At 43.6% G+C, this 15,251-nt stretch overlaps 1 protein-coding gene across 11 annotated transcripts in view; it reads right to left on the bottom strand.

Moving 5' to 3' along the window:
* The window catches only part of NHSL1 (NHS like 1), a 165,984-nt gene that overhangs the window by 60,080 nt on the left and 90,653 nt on the right, over positions 1–15,251 (bottom strand). Inside the window, exon 1 of one of the 11 annotated variants that reach the window (XM_090135708.1) lies at positions 5,709–7,431. The exons of 9 other annotated variants lie outside the window; for them this stretch is intronic. In XM_090135708.1, coding sequence (XP_089991834.1) covers positions 5,709–5,919 — 211 coding nt within the window. In that variant the 5' untranslated portion in view covers positions 5,920–7,431. Of the gene's footprint in view, positions 1–5,708; positions 7,432–15,251 lie in introns of those variants that run through there. One more of the 11 variants, XM_090135710.1, reaches the window with a different exon arrangement.

Genomic DNA, 15,251 nt, shown 5'->3' with positions numbered 1-15,251 from the left:
CCCCAAGAAATAAAGATAGTTGCTGTGTACAAGGGAGAGGAGAGCAGCCCACCACTGCACGCAGGCTGCCATCTGCAGCGCTGACCCCACTCTCTCAGCACACCGGGACCCACCAGACCATGCTAATACAGTCTGGGGGTGGGAGAGGAGAGGAGTCACCACTTGGGCACTCGTAACCTACATTTTCTGCCTGATAGAATCACCATACATCACCCAGCACTGCAAGGGAGCATAGAGCAGCTTCTGAAGTCTGACTTTCAGGAACTTCATCATTCAACACCCTACAAGACTAGGTGATGTCAGATATCAGCAATAGCCAGCTCATTGCTGTGGGTACTGTGCACAAGTAACCCCACAGCTTCACGGTTTTTATCTTTTACTCCACCTTAACAAGATGGAAAACACTGCCCTAGGAAGACCAGCTCAGCTCAAAGCTTAACACTGCTAGACAGAGAGACTACAGGTTCGCAATAAAATTGCAAGAAGTACAAGTTTTTGTGCCTTGTTTGGCTCTTCCAGCCCTGCTCCTGTGGCAGACTGTTCCCAGCAGAGTGTGTATCCCCATTGGGACAGACACAGATGGCCTGGTGCCTGCAGGCCTGGCTCCAGCAGAGTACCCCATGAATCCAAAGCCAACCTGCAGAGTGCTTCCGTGAATACGCAGCCGTCATTCCAAGCACAATCCTTACTACTCAAACCTCTTTTAAACATAATAATTACAAATCCCACAAATTTATTCTAAAAATCAGATCCCAGTTGCAAACGGACCCTATCACTCTGAGATTCATCTCCTGATGACACTCCTCTGGTAGTTCCTTTTCTCCTTTCCACGACTAACTAGCCTTCCCTCCTTTCTGCTGTTTCCCATATGGCTACATGAATGCAGCAATTAATATGCAATTGATAAAATGGTGCGATCAACTGCTTTTGTTCACACAAGCAGCTGCTCTGCATGTTACAACATAATTAGACAAATTAAGACACACAGCTTTTGTCTGCAGCATCACTCACACTTAAATGTCACTAAGCCTATTGGCATTTGGGATTATTTTAAACACGTCTTGTTTTATTAACACTAAAATGTATCACAGAGCCAGATTTATAAGCTGCCAGCTGTGGGGACAGCCAAGTGCAAGTCTGCTTCACCTCCAAAATGCTCGCACAAACCACGCAAGGGTTAAGGGCAGAATGGGGCTCTTACAGAGAATATAGGAGAGGCAGCACACCATGGTACTTCTCCAAAGGGTTGTTACTGAAGATTTTGGATTCCCAATAGCTTTGGGGGGGGGAGGAAGTGGGGGGTAGGAACAAGGAAGGGGCACTCTATGAAGAGGGGATGGCATGGAAAAATAAGGGAGCAGCAAGGAAGATTTCTGCTGCAGGAGCACCACAGTTGAGACTAGCAGTGCAGGAGCCTCGACCAACAAAGGGCAGGCATGCAGCCACCCTCAGAACAAGCTGCTCTCAGAGACCTGAGCCTACAGCGCAACCAAAACAAGCAACTCCCAGCTCCCAAATGCAAACACACTGTACCTGCCATCCCAAGAGATTTTCACTCAGAGGGTGTTGATGCACTGGAACAGGTTACCCAAGGAGGTTGTGGATGCCCCTGGATGCTGGATGTGGCCTTGGTCTAGTGGATGGTGACCCTGCCTGTGGCAGGGGGGTTGAAACTAGATGATCTCTGAGGTCCTTTTCAATCTAGGCCATTCTGTGATTCTATGATTTAATCAAACAAAGCACTGAGGAGCTTTTTGAGCCCACATTAGCCACCATCCTCAGCCATCATCTTCAAGCCACACCAGCTTCACATGGGACCCTGTGTCACCCAACAGAAAGGCTGTTATTTAACCAACAAATAACTTTCCAGAAATAAAGAAGTTCCTTTGCTTTGCAAAGTATTTGTCAATTTTTCTGGCCAAATGAACAAAATTTCCAAGAAAACTCAAAGAACACCAAGAGAAAAGGGGAAGAAAAAAAAAAACTTCTTTAAGACATGCAATAAGAATTATATTCAAGTTCCTCCTTCCCTTAGAAACAAACCATCCTTGTTCGTGCTGTGTGCACCAGCTGCAGGGCACAGGCCTGGAGCACCAGCTGAAGCTGGGCACTGGGCTGGCCAGCCACTTGCATCGTGCTTTGTGAGCAGCCACCACGGCCACTCACTAGTGGAGACTGAGCCCCACTGTCACTTACGACATGGGAGGCCACAAAGACATGCTCAGTGCTCCACAAGGCCGGGGTTAGGAGAGATGCAGAGTGATGGACTCTTTGTTTCACAGCACTAAATGAGGCAAAGAATGAAGCCTCCCAAGCCACAAGGTTTTTGGCATTTTATTAATATGACATCCTTTAATTGGAAAATTTAAATCTCATAGCTGTGGGAACAAAAACTGGGGGGGGGGAAAAAACCATAGCTAATAGTGAAGAATAAAATACCTGACTTGGTTCAGAACACCCTATCAATTTATAAATAGATTTAGCCATTATCCTTTCAAATTCTATATGGTTTTCCACACAGTACACATCATGCAGAAAGGTCTCAAATTCACAGCTAAGACAGAGCTGTTGTCCCCCGAAAGGGTAATGAATGAAAAAGAATAGAGCATTCTTTCATGAGCTATTGGGCAACAAAACATGAAGAAAAAGTTCCAATAACTGAAGCTACTGTTCAACAAACATTAAAGGTAATCCAATACTGCAGTTGGCTCCCTCTCATGCTTGCAGAAGAAGGAAAGAAAAAAAACTCCAAAACTCTCATCATTAAAAAAAACAAGACTGACGCAACAGTTTAGCTGTGTTAGCATAAAATGCCTTTAAATGTAGGAAGTTGGATAAAGCACGTAGCAGAGATGCTGAGCACAAGAGGCAGGCGATGCTCTGAGCAGGAGGTGGCAGCATTTGGAGGCAGCAGGCTCCGCCAGCAGGATCTCACCCAGCTAGCACTGAAAACAGAATCACCTTAGCAGTTCTGCTAGGCCTGGTCAGCCCAAAGCTTCAGATCAGCTTTGCTGCAGGAAAACTAAACACAGACACACAATGTGCTGGAGTTGTTCCATAGTCATGGATATGCATGAGATGCTGATAGTCCCTCCACTACTGTAATGTTGTTCTTCCTCCAAGCAGGAAGGCTCTGAGAAGCCATATTCCAGAATTCTGGCTTGTTTCAATCGCGCACTTCCTATTTTCAATGAATACAGCAGTGACAGCAGAGGAACAGCACCACAGACATTGAAACAAGACCAAGTTGGTAATGCTCAACCTCCACTTCATGCACCCCCTTACTTGACATTTTCAGTGGATCAACTGCTAACAGCTGAACGAAGCCACCAAACCCTAACTTGGTCCTTTGGTGGCTGTGGCTGCAGCACCCCAACCTGAACGCACACGTGAACACTGTCCAACAGCAGCACTGCAGTGAGAAGAAGTACCAGAGACTAAACGCTCCTCGATGAGGAAACTGCCCGCAGGCACGGAGCTCAATACTTGGGCTCTCGTTGTGTTTGCCAACGACCCCAATGCTGCCCAGGGCATTTTCTGCCTGTGAAACCTCAACGATGGGGTTCCCATGGAGGCCGTTATCACCAGAGATAATGCTGGCCAATGAGCACCTGCTGTGCTTGGCAGCTATCACTTGACCCATTCCCAGAAAGCACTTCCACTCTGAAACACTTTTGTTCCTTAAAATAAACATTAACAGAGGTTAAAAGCAGCACGGGTCTCCCTATCTCAAAGAGAAATAGGACCTGTCCAACCAATAACACTTAACTGATGGCTTAATTGCATTTTCATTCTTTTGTCTCCGTGGGCTGAGGAGGAACACAACGGAAGGCAGCCAGTGGGTAATGCTGGCACCTCGGCACGAGTGTGGGCACTGGTACTGGCACGGCCAAGGCAGAAAGCACTCAGCTGATCTTACAGTGCACTTCAGCATTACATACAGAAGCTTCAATGCTCCATAATGCATATAGAATCATAGAATGGTTTAAGTTGGAAGGGACCTCCAAAGATTGCAGATCTCCAACTCCCACACTGTAGGCAGGGTTGCCAATCACCAGATCAGGCTGCCCAGGATTGTACCAGACACCAGTGAAACTCAACCCATGAGAATCAACTATAAATTCTTCAATATGTAAAAGTTTATCACTGGGGCACAGAAACTACTTTAAAAACTTTAACAGGTCACAACTAAACCACTGAACTGCCTGTATATGTGCTATTCTACAAAACATCCAAACTACAGAAGTAGTTTGCATAGTTTTTAAAATAGTCAATAGTACTTAAAGGAATCCTTCTCTCTTCATTAGGAAAACACTGAAGCAATGCCAACAAAATGAATGCACTTAGACAAGGAGAGCAGACACTCCCACTGCATACCTGGGAACTCAATCCCACTATTTAGATGCAAAAATATTTCCTAGGCAGTTCTCCACACAGCTATTTGTATTATTTTAACTCTGAGGCCACCAAGTTCTCACCCAAGAAGAAGCTGAAAGGTACCTTGAAGAGACTCAACTATTTATATGCAAAACCAACTACTTCAGTGTCCAAGCTTTTATAATGCAGTGCAGCAGTAGCTACCAAAGACTTCCCCCTGGCTGGCACAGCACTGAGGGAGTCGTGCCCTGCTCTGCAGCATCACTGGCGCAGCTTCCCAACACCTCTGGATGCCTCTCTGATAGCTCCCCTAGAATACAGAGGCCACAAAGTTGTACATGGAGCATAACAGAAAGCAGACGTGCAATTTCACTGATCAGTGTTAGCACTGTGTAGCTAGATTTATCGATCTGGTAGTAATTAGGCATTGTCAGATAACCAGCATAACACTAATGAGGAAAAGAAAATCAACACAACTGTGAACGTATCTATACACTTCAAAAAAAAACAACAAACAAACAAACAAGGCCTAGTGTAAAAAAAAAAAAAAAAACAGCTGGCTGGCTCTCTTGTTTGTTTGTTTTTCAGGAAAAAGTTCCTTTGTCTTGTGAAATTTTGCCCCCATCACCCTAAAACACACTTTTTAGAGCAACCATTCCATTAACAGCTGGGTGCCTTTGCTTAGGTGGTCAGAAAAAAAATGAAAGCAAGCAATAAGGCTAAAAGTGAAACAGCTGAGCATTACCATTGTCTATCCTAGGCTCTCTCCTTTTCCCCATCTGTATTTGCTAATGAAACCAGAAACTATACAGATTTGAAAAAGAGAGAGTCATCACAATTCAGGAATTCTTTCTTCTCACATTGGGGGGGAAAACAACCTTAGAGACCCAAGGTTATTCAAAAGCAGGTTTCTTTAAGTACTCATCAGCTATGTTAAAGGTCTTTGAGTTTCAGACCTTTTTCTTATTTCTCCCGGTCCTTTCATCCACCGATTATTTCTATGGCTTTCAATTAGAGATCCACTCAACTAAACCAGTTATTTTGCTAAGGAGGAGCACTACTAAGCTGAAAACAAACGCTCAACACCTCTCAGACACAAGCAGAACACATACATGAGGGCAGTACTACGCAGCTTTAACTTTGCTGGCACACCTGTGTACTTACACACATTTTCTGAAGTCAAAATATGTTCTTTTCAGAACAAGATTCTTTCCAATTTCCTCATTCTCTAAAAGAGTAAGAAAAACATGGATGTTTTCCTCACTTGCAGATACGTTTTACCTATTTAGTCCTTTAATAATAACCACAATACCCAACAAAAAGGATCCAACCTTCCTTACTCGGCCAGAAGCTGTCATCCTCCTTTCTCAGCAGCTTCCTCTTGAGGCGCCCGGGCAACTTGGGGTACACATTGCCCATCCTTCCAGCATGCAGTGGGATGAGTTCCTCCTCATCCTCATCCTTGCAGCCCGGCTGCCACTTGCTGCTGCTGAGGCACCCGACCATCGGCTCTGCAGGCAGGCAGCGCACATAGGCGATCATTGTGCTGTGCTGCTCTCGAGGATGGTCCCGCTGTCCCCAGTGGCTAGTTCAGTGCAACAGGGAGTGGCCAGCTCAGAACCCGTGAGCAGACACATTCAAAGCACTATGAAGGAGAAGATTTACTTAAGATAAACTATTTGGTTGCGCCCAAACCGTTTTGAGCAAGGTTCTGCTATCCCATTAAAAAAAAAAAAAAAAAATCAACAACAACAATAACAACAACAAAAAGAAACAATAAAAATCAATCGTCTAATGAACAGCTTGCCCTAGCTGCTGGGTTCCCATCCGCTGCCCCAGTCTCACAGCACAGAGCCGGAAATTATCGGCTGCACAGAGCTGTGACACTGAGTTGTCTCCCCAGGCTTCTCCCTTCCTGCTCCCACCCAAGCCTGCTGCTCCTCTTAAGCCTTATCCCCGATTATTCACCGCCCTCTGAGCAGCAGGTACTGGGACCATACACAGATGGCCACAACCAAGAAGCTTATTTAAAGCTAACGGGCTGTAATCACTAGGATGCTGACAGCCAGAGAACCACCACTACTGGGGCAGGGATCTGCCAAGAGTAGGAGGAGCATTTGCATTCTTCTTGGGTGTGACAGCAGAAAAGACATATTGAATAAAATAAATGAAGTATTGCAAGTTCTGTACTTGGATGTTAGGAAGAACACTCCCTTTCAAAGTCAGAGTCATTGTAATCATCAAGCAGTAGGTATCTTTCAGGGTAAGCCACAGTAGCAAGCACAAAATACAAGCAGTTCTCACTCTGTACTCAGTTAGTACTGCATAAATAAATATATCCCACAGCATCTCTAGCAGAGAGGCATTATTCCTATTTAAAGACAAAGACAGTCTCAATGAGATTTAGGAACCTGCCTACAGAGAGGAAAAGCCAGGATTACAATTGAGGTCCCCTCGGTTCCCTCATCCACAAGCCAACAGCCTCTGGGGCCTCACCCAGAGGCTGCACTGCTAAGGAAGTTTCCATGCTGGTTTCCACACCAACCTAATCTTGCATCCTACACACTATCTTCCTTCGGGGCTCAGGAAGCATGCCTTTCCTGGGCTTTGCAGACAGCCCACAGCATGCTCAGATCAGAACTGCAAGAAAAACAGCACAGAAAGGCGCACACAAACCCCATATAACCTTTTGTCCTCAGCAGCTTTTCGAAGTTAGATTTTAAAGTTTGATTGTTTGAGAGGCAACACGAGAGGATATGTGTTTTTACAAAGGGGACAACACTAGTGGTCTACATAAAGTACAACTAACTGAGCCCAGTTCTGAGTCTGCCTCCTTAACTCCTCGCAAACGCTACAGTCTGCAGCTCTGGCCCTGCCTGGGAACAGTGTGTGCTCACAGGTTGCCTGTGGCACCGCAGCACCGTGCAAAATGCACCACCCAGCAGAAGGTATCTGCAGAACTGAGCCAGTAGTGCTGGCAATGGAAAAACGAGCAAGAAGTTGCCTAGTTTGGTAATTGTTTCTTTTTTTCTTTTTTTTTTTTAATGTTCTGCTACTTTGCAGGATGATCTGAAGAAGTAATTGTCTCTGTATAATGATTTATAGATACCTCATATGGTTGAATCTCAGCAAACTTGCAAACAGAAGAAAACAGGTCTTTGAATGAAAAGTACCAGAAAACTTTGATGAATAGGGATGAAATAAGCCTCGTCTACAACCTAATACTTTTTGGCAGGCATTTCAAGCGTTGGCACCAATAGGGATGGACAGGAGTGAACGTACCAACAGGAAAGGCAAGAACTGCCAGCACAGTTGCTCTTCCACATGCATAGAGGGAAGCCAAGGGCACCAGCTGAATGCTGGTCACGGGGCACTGAGGCAAAGACAAATATACAAAGCCAAGTAAATTTACTCATCAGACTATGAGAAAGAAACTGTGATGAACACTGTCTGAGTTCAGCTCTCCCATAAACCACATAAACATATCCTTGTGTCCACCAGAATAAATGGGTGTCTAGACAGCCTTCCTAAGGGGGTGAATCTCCATGGGTGCCGCTAGCAAACCAGCTCATACATACAAAGCACAAGAGCTCCTGAATGAAGCAATAACTCTGTAACTTGCTGAGCTGGCACAGTGCTCACCGCCTCACCTCTTCCACCTTGATGCTAGGAGGGTCCTGGGAAAAGTCAGTCTATTGGAGATGAACAAAATTTCTGATTTCAGTATTATTACGTAGCATGCAATGAAAACAAGGATGCAATAAGATAGAGGAAAAAGGCAAAACTCAACGTTCAGCAGACTGAGATGTTCCCAAGCACTTAACAAGATGACACAGGATAACATATTGGCCTGAAGACCCAATAACATTTAACATGCACTTCTACAGACTACAGATAAACCCCATTAGCCACGTTCTCAATGCGTGCTCACGCAGTAAGGCTGATGCACGATAATGGGATCAGGGCTGAAATCCAGTTTAACAAGTATATTTACCATACGGCAGGCACTAATGTCCACACAAATTTTTCACAGAATAAATCTGTTCTTCTCTGACACCTGGAAGACCTTGGCAACATACAATAGGTAACACATACGATACATGACCTGATGACAGTTATCTCAGCTATTAGAAAATATAAAATCATAAATAGTTGGGAAGAGGATGCCTTATTGGATGTACTGTTCTCATGTGAGAAAGACACAGTGTATCTTGCGAACTTTACCTTTTGCCCTCTTCTCCAAAAAAGCTATAAGAAGTTACTTTATCCTATGCATATATGGAACAATAATCTGAGTAAAAATTTCACCTAAAATCTTACCATAAAACTTCTGAATAGACTTCACAATTCTACTTCAGCTAAAGTGCTGTTTTATTTTTTAAACAGGCAGAAGTGAAGCCGTTCATTTTTCTCAGCCTTGAGCTATTGTTAATAAAGAGACTCTCCCAAAAAGCATTTCCTTCATTACTCTTTTTCACACCATTTAAACATTGAACTATTAGTAATCCAAGTATGAATGCTCTGAGGATTTTGTTAGACATGACATGCATATTCATCCTTTTATCAGCATATTTCATTTTTGCTAACCCATCTCTTTACAGGCTTATTAGGGAGAGCTTGAATAATTGGGGAGGAAAATGATTACATTATACTGGAAACAACATTTGGTCTAAAGAAAGAACGTTGTTAAGAGTTTGATGGATGCCTCAAATTGTGACTAACTCCATGATTACAAGAAGCAAAATAAAAAGACAACCAAAGAAAACATCAGCACTTTTATCAGACATGCCTACGTGCTCCTGACCTCGGAAAACAGCAGTGGTACTGATAACTTACTACATGTAGGAGTTTTAAAAGCCTGTAGGATATACATAATGGAAACAGGGGATTAGGAATCACAAAGTATGGGTGTGTCAGTCGTACTCAGTTATCAACATAAGCTTCAAAAATACACATAAGAAATTCTATCATGGGTCTTGATGCACAATTCGTAGATCCCCTGCCTAGAAAAAAAAAAGGTGATATATGCAGTGTACTATAATAATGACACAAAAATATATATAACAATGCACAGCAAAACCATGAAATGAAGTAATTTCCAATGCAAGCCCAAGAGTCACATTTGAAATTAAAGGGAGCTGTAGAAATCCACAGGGATAAACTTTGCCCTCATTAGACAGCGATTCTATTTTTAGCAGTAAAGGGCTGATGTACCCTGGGCTTTTTGGCTGAATAATTACAGCTATTTGTAAAACAAACAAGTAAAAAATATATATTATTTATACATTAAACACAGAATCATAGAATGGTTTGGGTTGGAAAGGATCTTGAAGATTATCTAGTTCCAGTGTATTTCATTGGAGCCACGTAACACAGAATAAACCTTGAAACAATGCTCCCAGAGGGCAAGGATCCCCAGACTGCACAAGGACAACAGGTAACACAGTGGGACCACAGCTGCATCCGACTGCAGTGCCCCAGTGTCTCTGTTCTGGCTACTGCCAGCTTGTGGCTTTGGGACACGTTGTTCTCTCAGCCCCTTCCTCTTTTTTGTGCATTAAACATTCAGTGTATCTCAAGTCCTGATTCACATTCATCAAACATAAAAGCAGCAAACAAAGGAATTTCAAAAGCAAGGGAAAAAAAAAAACCTAACAACCACGAGGTATTGTAATTTCTTTTTTAACTGAAAATCAGTAACTCAAACAGGAAGAGAGCAGGATATATCAGCTTTACCATTCCTGAAGCAAATCAAACATTGGAAAAGCTCTTACAATACCAAGAGACATCAATGAGCTCCAGTGATGAAAGGGCTGAGGCAGGGCGGCTGCTCCACAGCTGGGTGCACTTGGAGCTCCATGCTGTTACCCCTAAGCACTCTCATGGAATTGTTTTCATCAGCTGCTTGTGACCATACAACACATCTAGCTTCTATCTTCCTTTTTCTTTTTTTTTCTTTTTTCTTCTTCGAGGACTTAAGTAACTAAAATCAACATAATACACTGCGTAAAAAGCTACAAAAAGCAGCTGGATGCAACTCTCTGAAGGTAATGGTGTTTTGCTACTATGGCTCCTGAAGCCAGGGCTGCTGCTCCTGGGCACCCCTACACCACATGGAACCTGCAGACCTGCCAACACGTATCACCTGGACACAACAGAAAGACAGGAAAAAAAAAAGTGAAAATAAACCAAGAGCAATGTGAATAATCAACTTGTTATTGGAAAGAAAAAACACCTTACAAACACTCCTAAATTTCTTCCTTCCTGGCATTCTTGATCAACTCTATCCCTATTTGCAAAACAGCTTCTCCAATCTCATATTTACTGTGAGCTCAATACTCTTCCCAATAAAGCCATGCAGAGATTGCTGCAAATCTTTGCTTCCATCAAAAGCTCTTTTCTGCCTCTTCACACACATATCTCTTGCATTGAGACTGCATTATGATCTGGAACTATCTTCCCATATCTCCTCGCCTCATCAACTCTAAGAATACCCATTACTTTCTCTTCCATATCTTAATTTCATTTTTTCTTTTGCTGTTATGTAATAGCCCTCTGTAATTACTTTTAATCCAATAATTGTTTTGAGATACAGCATGTAAGATACTGGAGAAGAAAAAACACAATTTGCATTACATTATTGACAGACCCTGGGAAATTAAAAATGCACTTGTGTGTTGCAATTATTAATCTTTTCTTTCAATTTGAAAGCCTTCTTAGGAGCAACAAACAGTGCCTGATGCAAAATATCAAATCTTGATTGTTGCTTTGGAATATTCAAATGAGTCAAATGAGAAAGCAAGTAAAGCCAGCATTATAAGCAGCAGGTAGATCAGAAAAATCTTTCTGCGCTTTTCTATTTCAGCTCTGTTGCCATACAGAAATAAGACTTGTTAAGATGAAGAGATTTGTTGGCGCTTTTTACAAACCAGACTGCCTCTGTGAAGGAGGTGATGCATATTTGGGAGAGAAGACAGAATCATCAGAGAGATGACACTTCTGAGGAGAAGCTGTTACTAGTGGCAGTCTCAACAGCAGCCACCCTTGTTGCCTTGCTTCAGGAGCTTGGTCCCATTCGTCACTTAGGACAGGACAACCCTGGGACACAGTCTGGGATGATGAGAGGCTGTAGAGCAGTCTCATGGAAAGGGATCTGGTGGCTCTGTTTAATGGCAAGCTGAATTTGAGACAGTCATGAGGTGGACTTGATGATTCTTGTGGGTTCCTTCCAACTCAGGATATTCTGTGATTATAAAAATACAGAGCAACAGACAATTCACTAGAAACAGGGTGAGAGGACAGCTGCCCATCTGGAGCCACAATGGGTAGCCAAGCAGGCTAGTACAGCACAAACACACAACACAAAATGAAGGAGTCACACCTCTAACAGCTTATTCCATGACTCGTATTAAATGATGACAGAGAGTTGTAGGAGGACTGCCCAGAGTGGGTCTGCTTATTAAACTCATTACCATGGCAACAGAAAAAGAAAGAAGTTATCTCCCTACTCCCATTGTATGCCTGAAGAGGGAAGCATCACAGAATCACAGAATCGTAGGGGTCCTCCAGAGATCATCGAGTCCAACCCCCCTGCCAAAGCAGGTTCCCTACACCAGGTCGCACAAGTAGGTGTCCAGGCGAATCTTGAATATCTCCAGAGAAGGAGACTCCACAACCTCCCTGGGCAGCCTGTTCCAGTGCTCTGTCACCTCACCGTAAAGAAGTTCTTGCGCGCATTGGTGCGGAACTTCCTACGCTGCAGTTTCTGGCCATTTCCCCTTGTCCTGTCCCCACACACTGCTGAAAAGAGTCTGGCCTCGCCACTCTGCCCCCCACACCTTAGATATTTATAGACCTGGATCAGGTCCCCTGTACCGGTGCATGCAATTATTCCTCCCTAGATGCAAGACTCTACACTTACTTTTGTTAAACCTCATCTGGTTTCTTTCTGCCCAGCTCTCCACTCTGTCCAGGTCTTGCTGAATGGCAGCACAGCCTTCAGGAGTGTCAGCAATCCTCCCGACTTCGTATCATCAGCAAACTTGCTGAGGGTGGCCACTATCCCCTCATCAAAATCATTGATGAAGATGTTGAACAAGACCAGATCCAGCACCAATCCCTGGGGAACACCGCTGGTTACAGGTCTCCAACCAGACTCTGCACCGCTAACGACAACCCTCTGTGCTCTGCCAGTCAGCCAGTTCTCAGCCCACCTCACTGTCCACTCATCTATCCCACACTTCCTCAGCTTCGTTATAAGGATGTCATGGGAGACAGTATCAAATGCCTTGCTGAAATCAAGGTAGACTACATCCACTGCTCTCCCCCCATCCACCCAGCCAGTGACAACATCGTAGAAGGCTACCAGGTTGGTCATGCACAACCTCCCCCTGGTGAACCTATGCTGACTACTCCTGAAAATCTCCTTTTCTTCCAGTTGTCTGGATATGACATCCAGCACAAGCTGTTCTGTCGCCTTCCCAGGGACAGAGATGAGGCTGACTGGTCTGTAATTACCTGGATCTTCCTTCTTGCCCTTTTTGAAGACCAGAGTGACACTGGCTATCCTCCAGTCTTCAGGCACTTCCCCCATTCTCCAAGACCTCTCAAAGACGACAGAGAGCGGTTCAGCAATCACCTCTGCCAGCTCCCTCAGCACCCGTGGATGCATCCCATTGGGTCCCGTGGATTTATGAACATTGGTGTTGCCTAGGCGCTCTCAGACTGCCTCTTCCCTGACTAAAGGGAAGTCTTCCATTCCCCACACTCTCTCACTAACCTCCAGGGTCCAGGATTCCTGAGAGAGAGCTTTTTCACTGAAGACAGAAGCAAAGAAGGCATTCGGTATCTCCGCCTTCTCAGCATCTCCCATTACCAGAGCACCCCCCTCACTTAGTAGGGGAGCCACATTCTCCCTGGTCTTCCCTTTACTGTTAACATGCTTTAAAAAAGCCTTTTTTATTATCCTTTATCATCTTTGCCAGATTCAATTCCAGGTGGGCTTCAGCCTTCCTCGTCGCATCCCTGCAGGCCCTGACAACATTTCTGTTGTCTTCTTCCCAAGTGGTCAGACCCCTCCGTTCTGACTCGGAGCAGCAGCAACTTCCCTTCAACCCAAGAAGCTTATCATGGGACTTAATGCATGGGAGGGCTTCAGTATAAAACCAAAGCAACTTACACCGCTCTACAAACACTGCTATCAAAAACATCCACCAAAAGGGGCCACCCAAAGCCCATGTCCTTCCGTGCAGGAAGTTCTGCCCAGCTTCTCTTCTGAACTGACACCACTGAGAATCAAGGGGGCCCTCAAGAACAAACAATGGAAAAGACTTAAAGATTCAAATTCATATCAAGTGAGGTCATTTTTTTGCGTATTTCTAGAAGCGCTTCAATTTTGTACGTCAGAATGTCTCTATGTTTGGCATGAAGTACCGCCCTTAATCTTTACATTAAAAAAAAAAAAAGAAACTAATGCAATAATACTAACATGCTGGTGAAGGAGTGAGGATGGTGAACCTAATATAAAAAAAAACAATTCAGTAATCACATTTTTCACTGCACAGCCTGCTATCGCCAAGTTGACACACAGGTTTTGGTCAACCATCTGCTCAGCTCCTGAATGCCCCTCCTGGCACCCCCTTGCCACCTCCATGTCCGGAGGGCAGCTCCAGGCAATGCCACAGGCACTGGGATTTCACAGTCACCACTCCCAGCTATGAGTCCATTTCCCCTAATACTCACTACTATAGATTTTCCTAATCGCTGGTGTATGTCACACACTTCTGCCAGCAGACTGAGGAAAGCTTATCTCTCAGCAAAGTATACTGAAAGAACTAAAACAATATTTTATATCAAAAATACGAAATTTTTAATCTAAATTATCAGTTTGATGAAAATCATATTTATGCAAGGTAAGCCAGCTTAGAATCCATTTCTTAAGAGTTATGGCTAGATGTAGCCTGCATACTTTATAACAGATCACAAAACGCTATTTTTTCATAAAAAAGTAAGTAAATTCTGGGATTTGTAGATCAGGCATCAAATTCCAGCAGAAAGAGTAATGACAAAAATATGTGGCCACTACCACGGAAAGATTAGTCTAATGAGGAGCAGTGCAAAGTTGTAGTATTTCAATCCAGGACAAAAATCACACTCTAAGAATGCTCGTGACTCCAGGGATCAATAAGATACCCATATGCTGTGTAACTTTTAGTATCCTTTACATAAGCCCTGATTTTTACAAAAAAAAAAAACCTGCATGGATTTGTTCTTCTCATACCTTTAACATGAACCTTTCTGGACTGCTGCTTTATGCAGAATACCAAATTAATGGTTGAAGTGAACTGTTCTTACAATTACAGTGTTGGATTTTGCTACAAAATTATTTGAACACATGTGGTAGAGCTGTTCCAGTCTACCAGTAACTCTTCCTTCTTGGCACCTGGAACTACAGCTCTGAAAAAAGAAAAAAAAGGAAAAAAAAAAAACCACCACCAAAAAATAAATAAAATGGATGAGCTTCACAAAGCCACTAGGGAAGAACAGCTATCTGAGCACCTGCCACGTGGAAACACACAAATTAATAAATCCCATTGTTTATGGGTTTTAAAATCAGTCTGTTCACTAGAAAAAAATGAAAAAAAAATCTGAAATTTTGAGCAATGCTGTAAAAAATAAGTCCCCCTCTAGATTACTCTCCCCATATGCTGACATCCTTGTGCCAGGGAAAGATTTTCCCTTAAACAGCCATGACTGAGCAATGCAAAATGCATCATGGGCCACATCAAAAACACAAATCAAGACACGGAAAATTGATGTAACTTTCCAAGTCTACACTCCTGGTAATTCCAGAATTACACAGTCTGAAATTACAG

This window comes from Phasianus colchicus, chromosome 2 (genome assembly GCF_987193195.1).
Source record: "Phasianus colchicus chromosome 2, bPhaCol1.hap1.1, whole genome shotgun sequence".
Taxonomy (NCBI): Eukaryota; Metazoa; Chordata; class Aves; order Galliformes; family Phasianidae; genus Phasianus; species Phasianus colchicus.
This window is presented reverse-complemented; position numbering and strand designations above follow the sequence as displayed.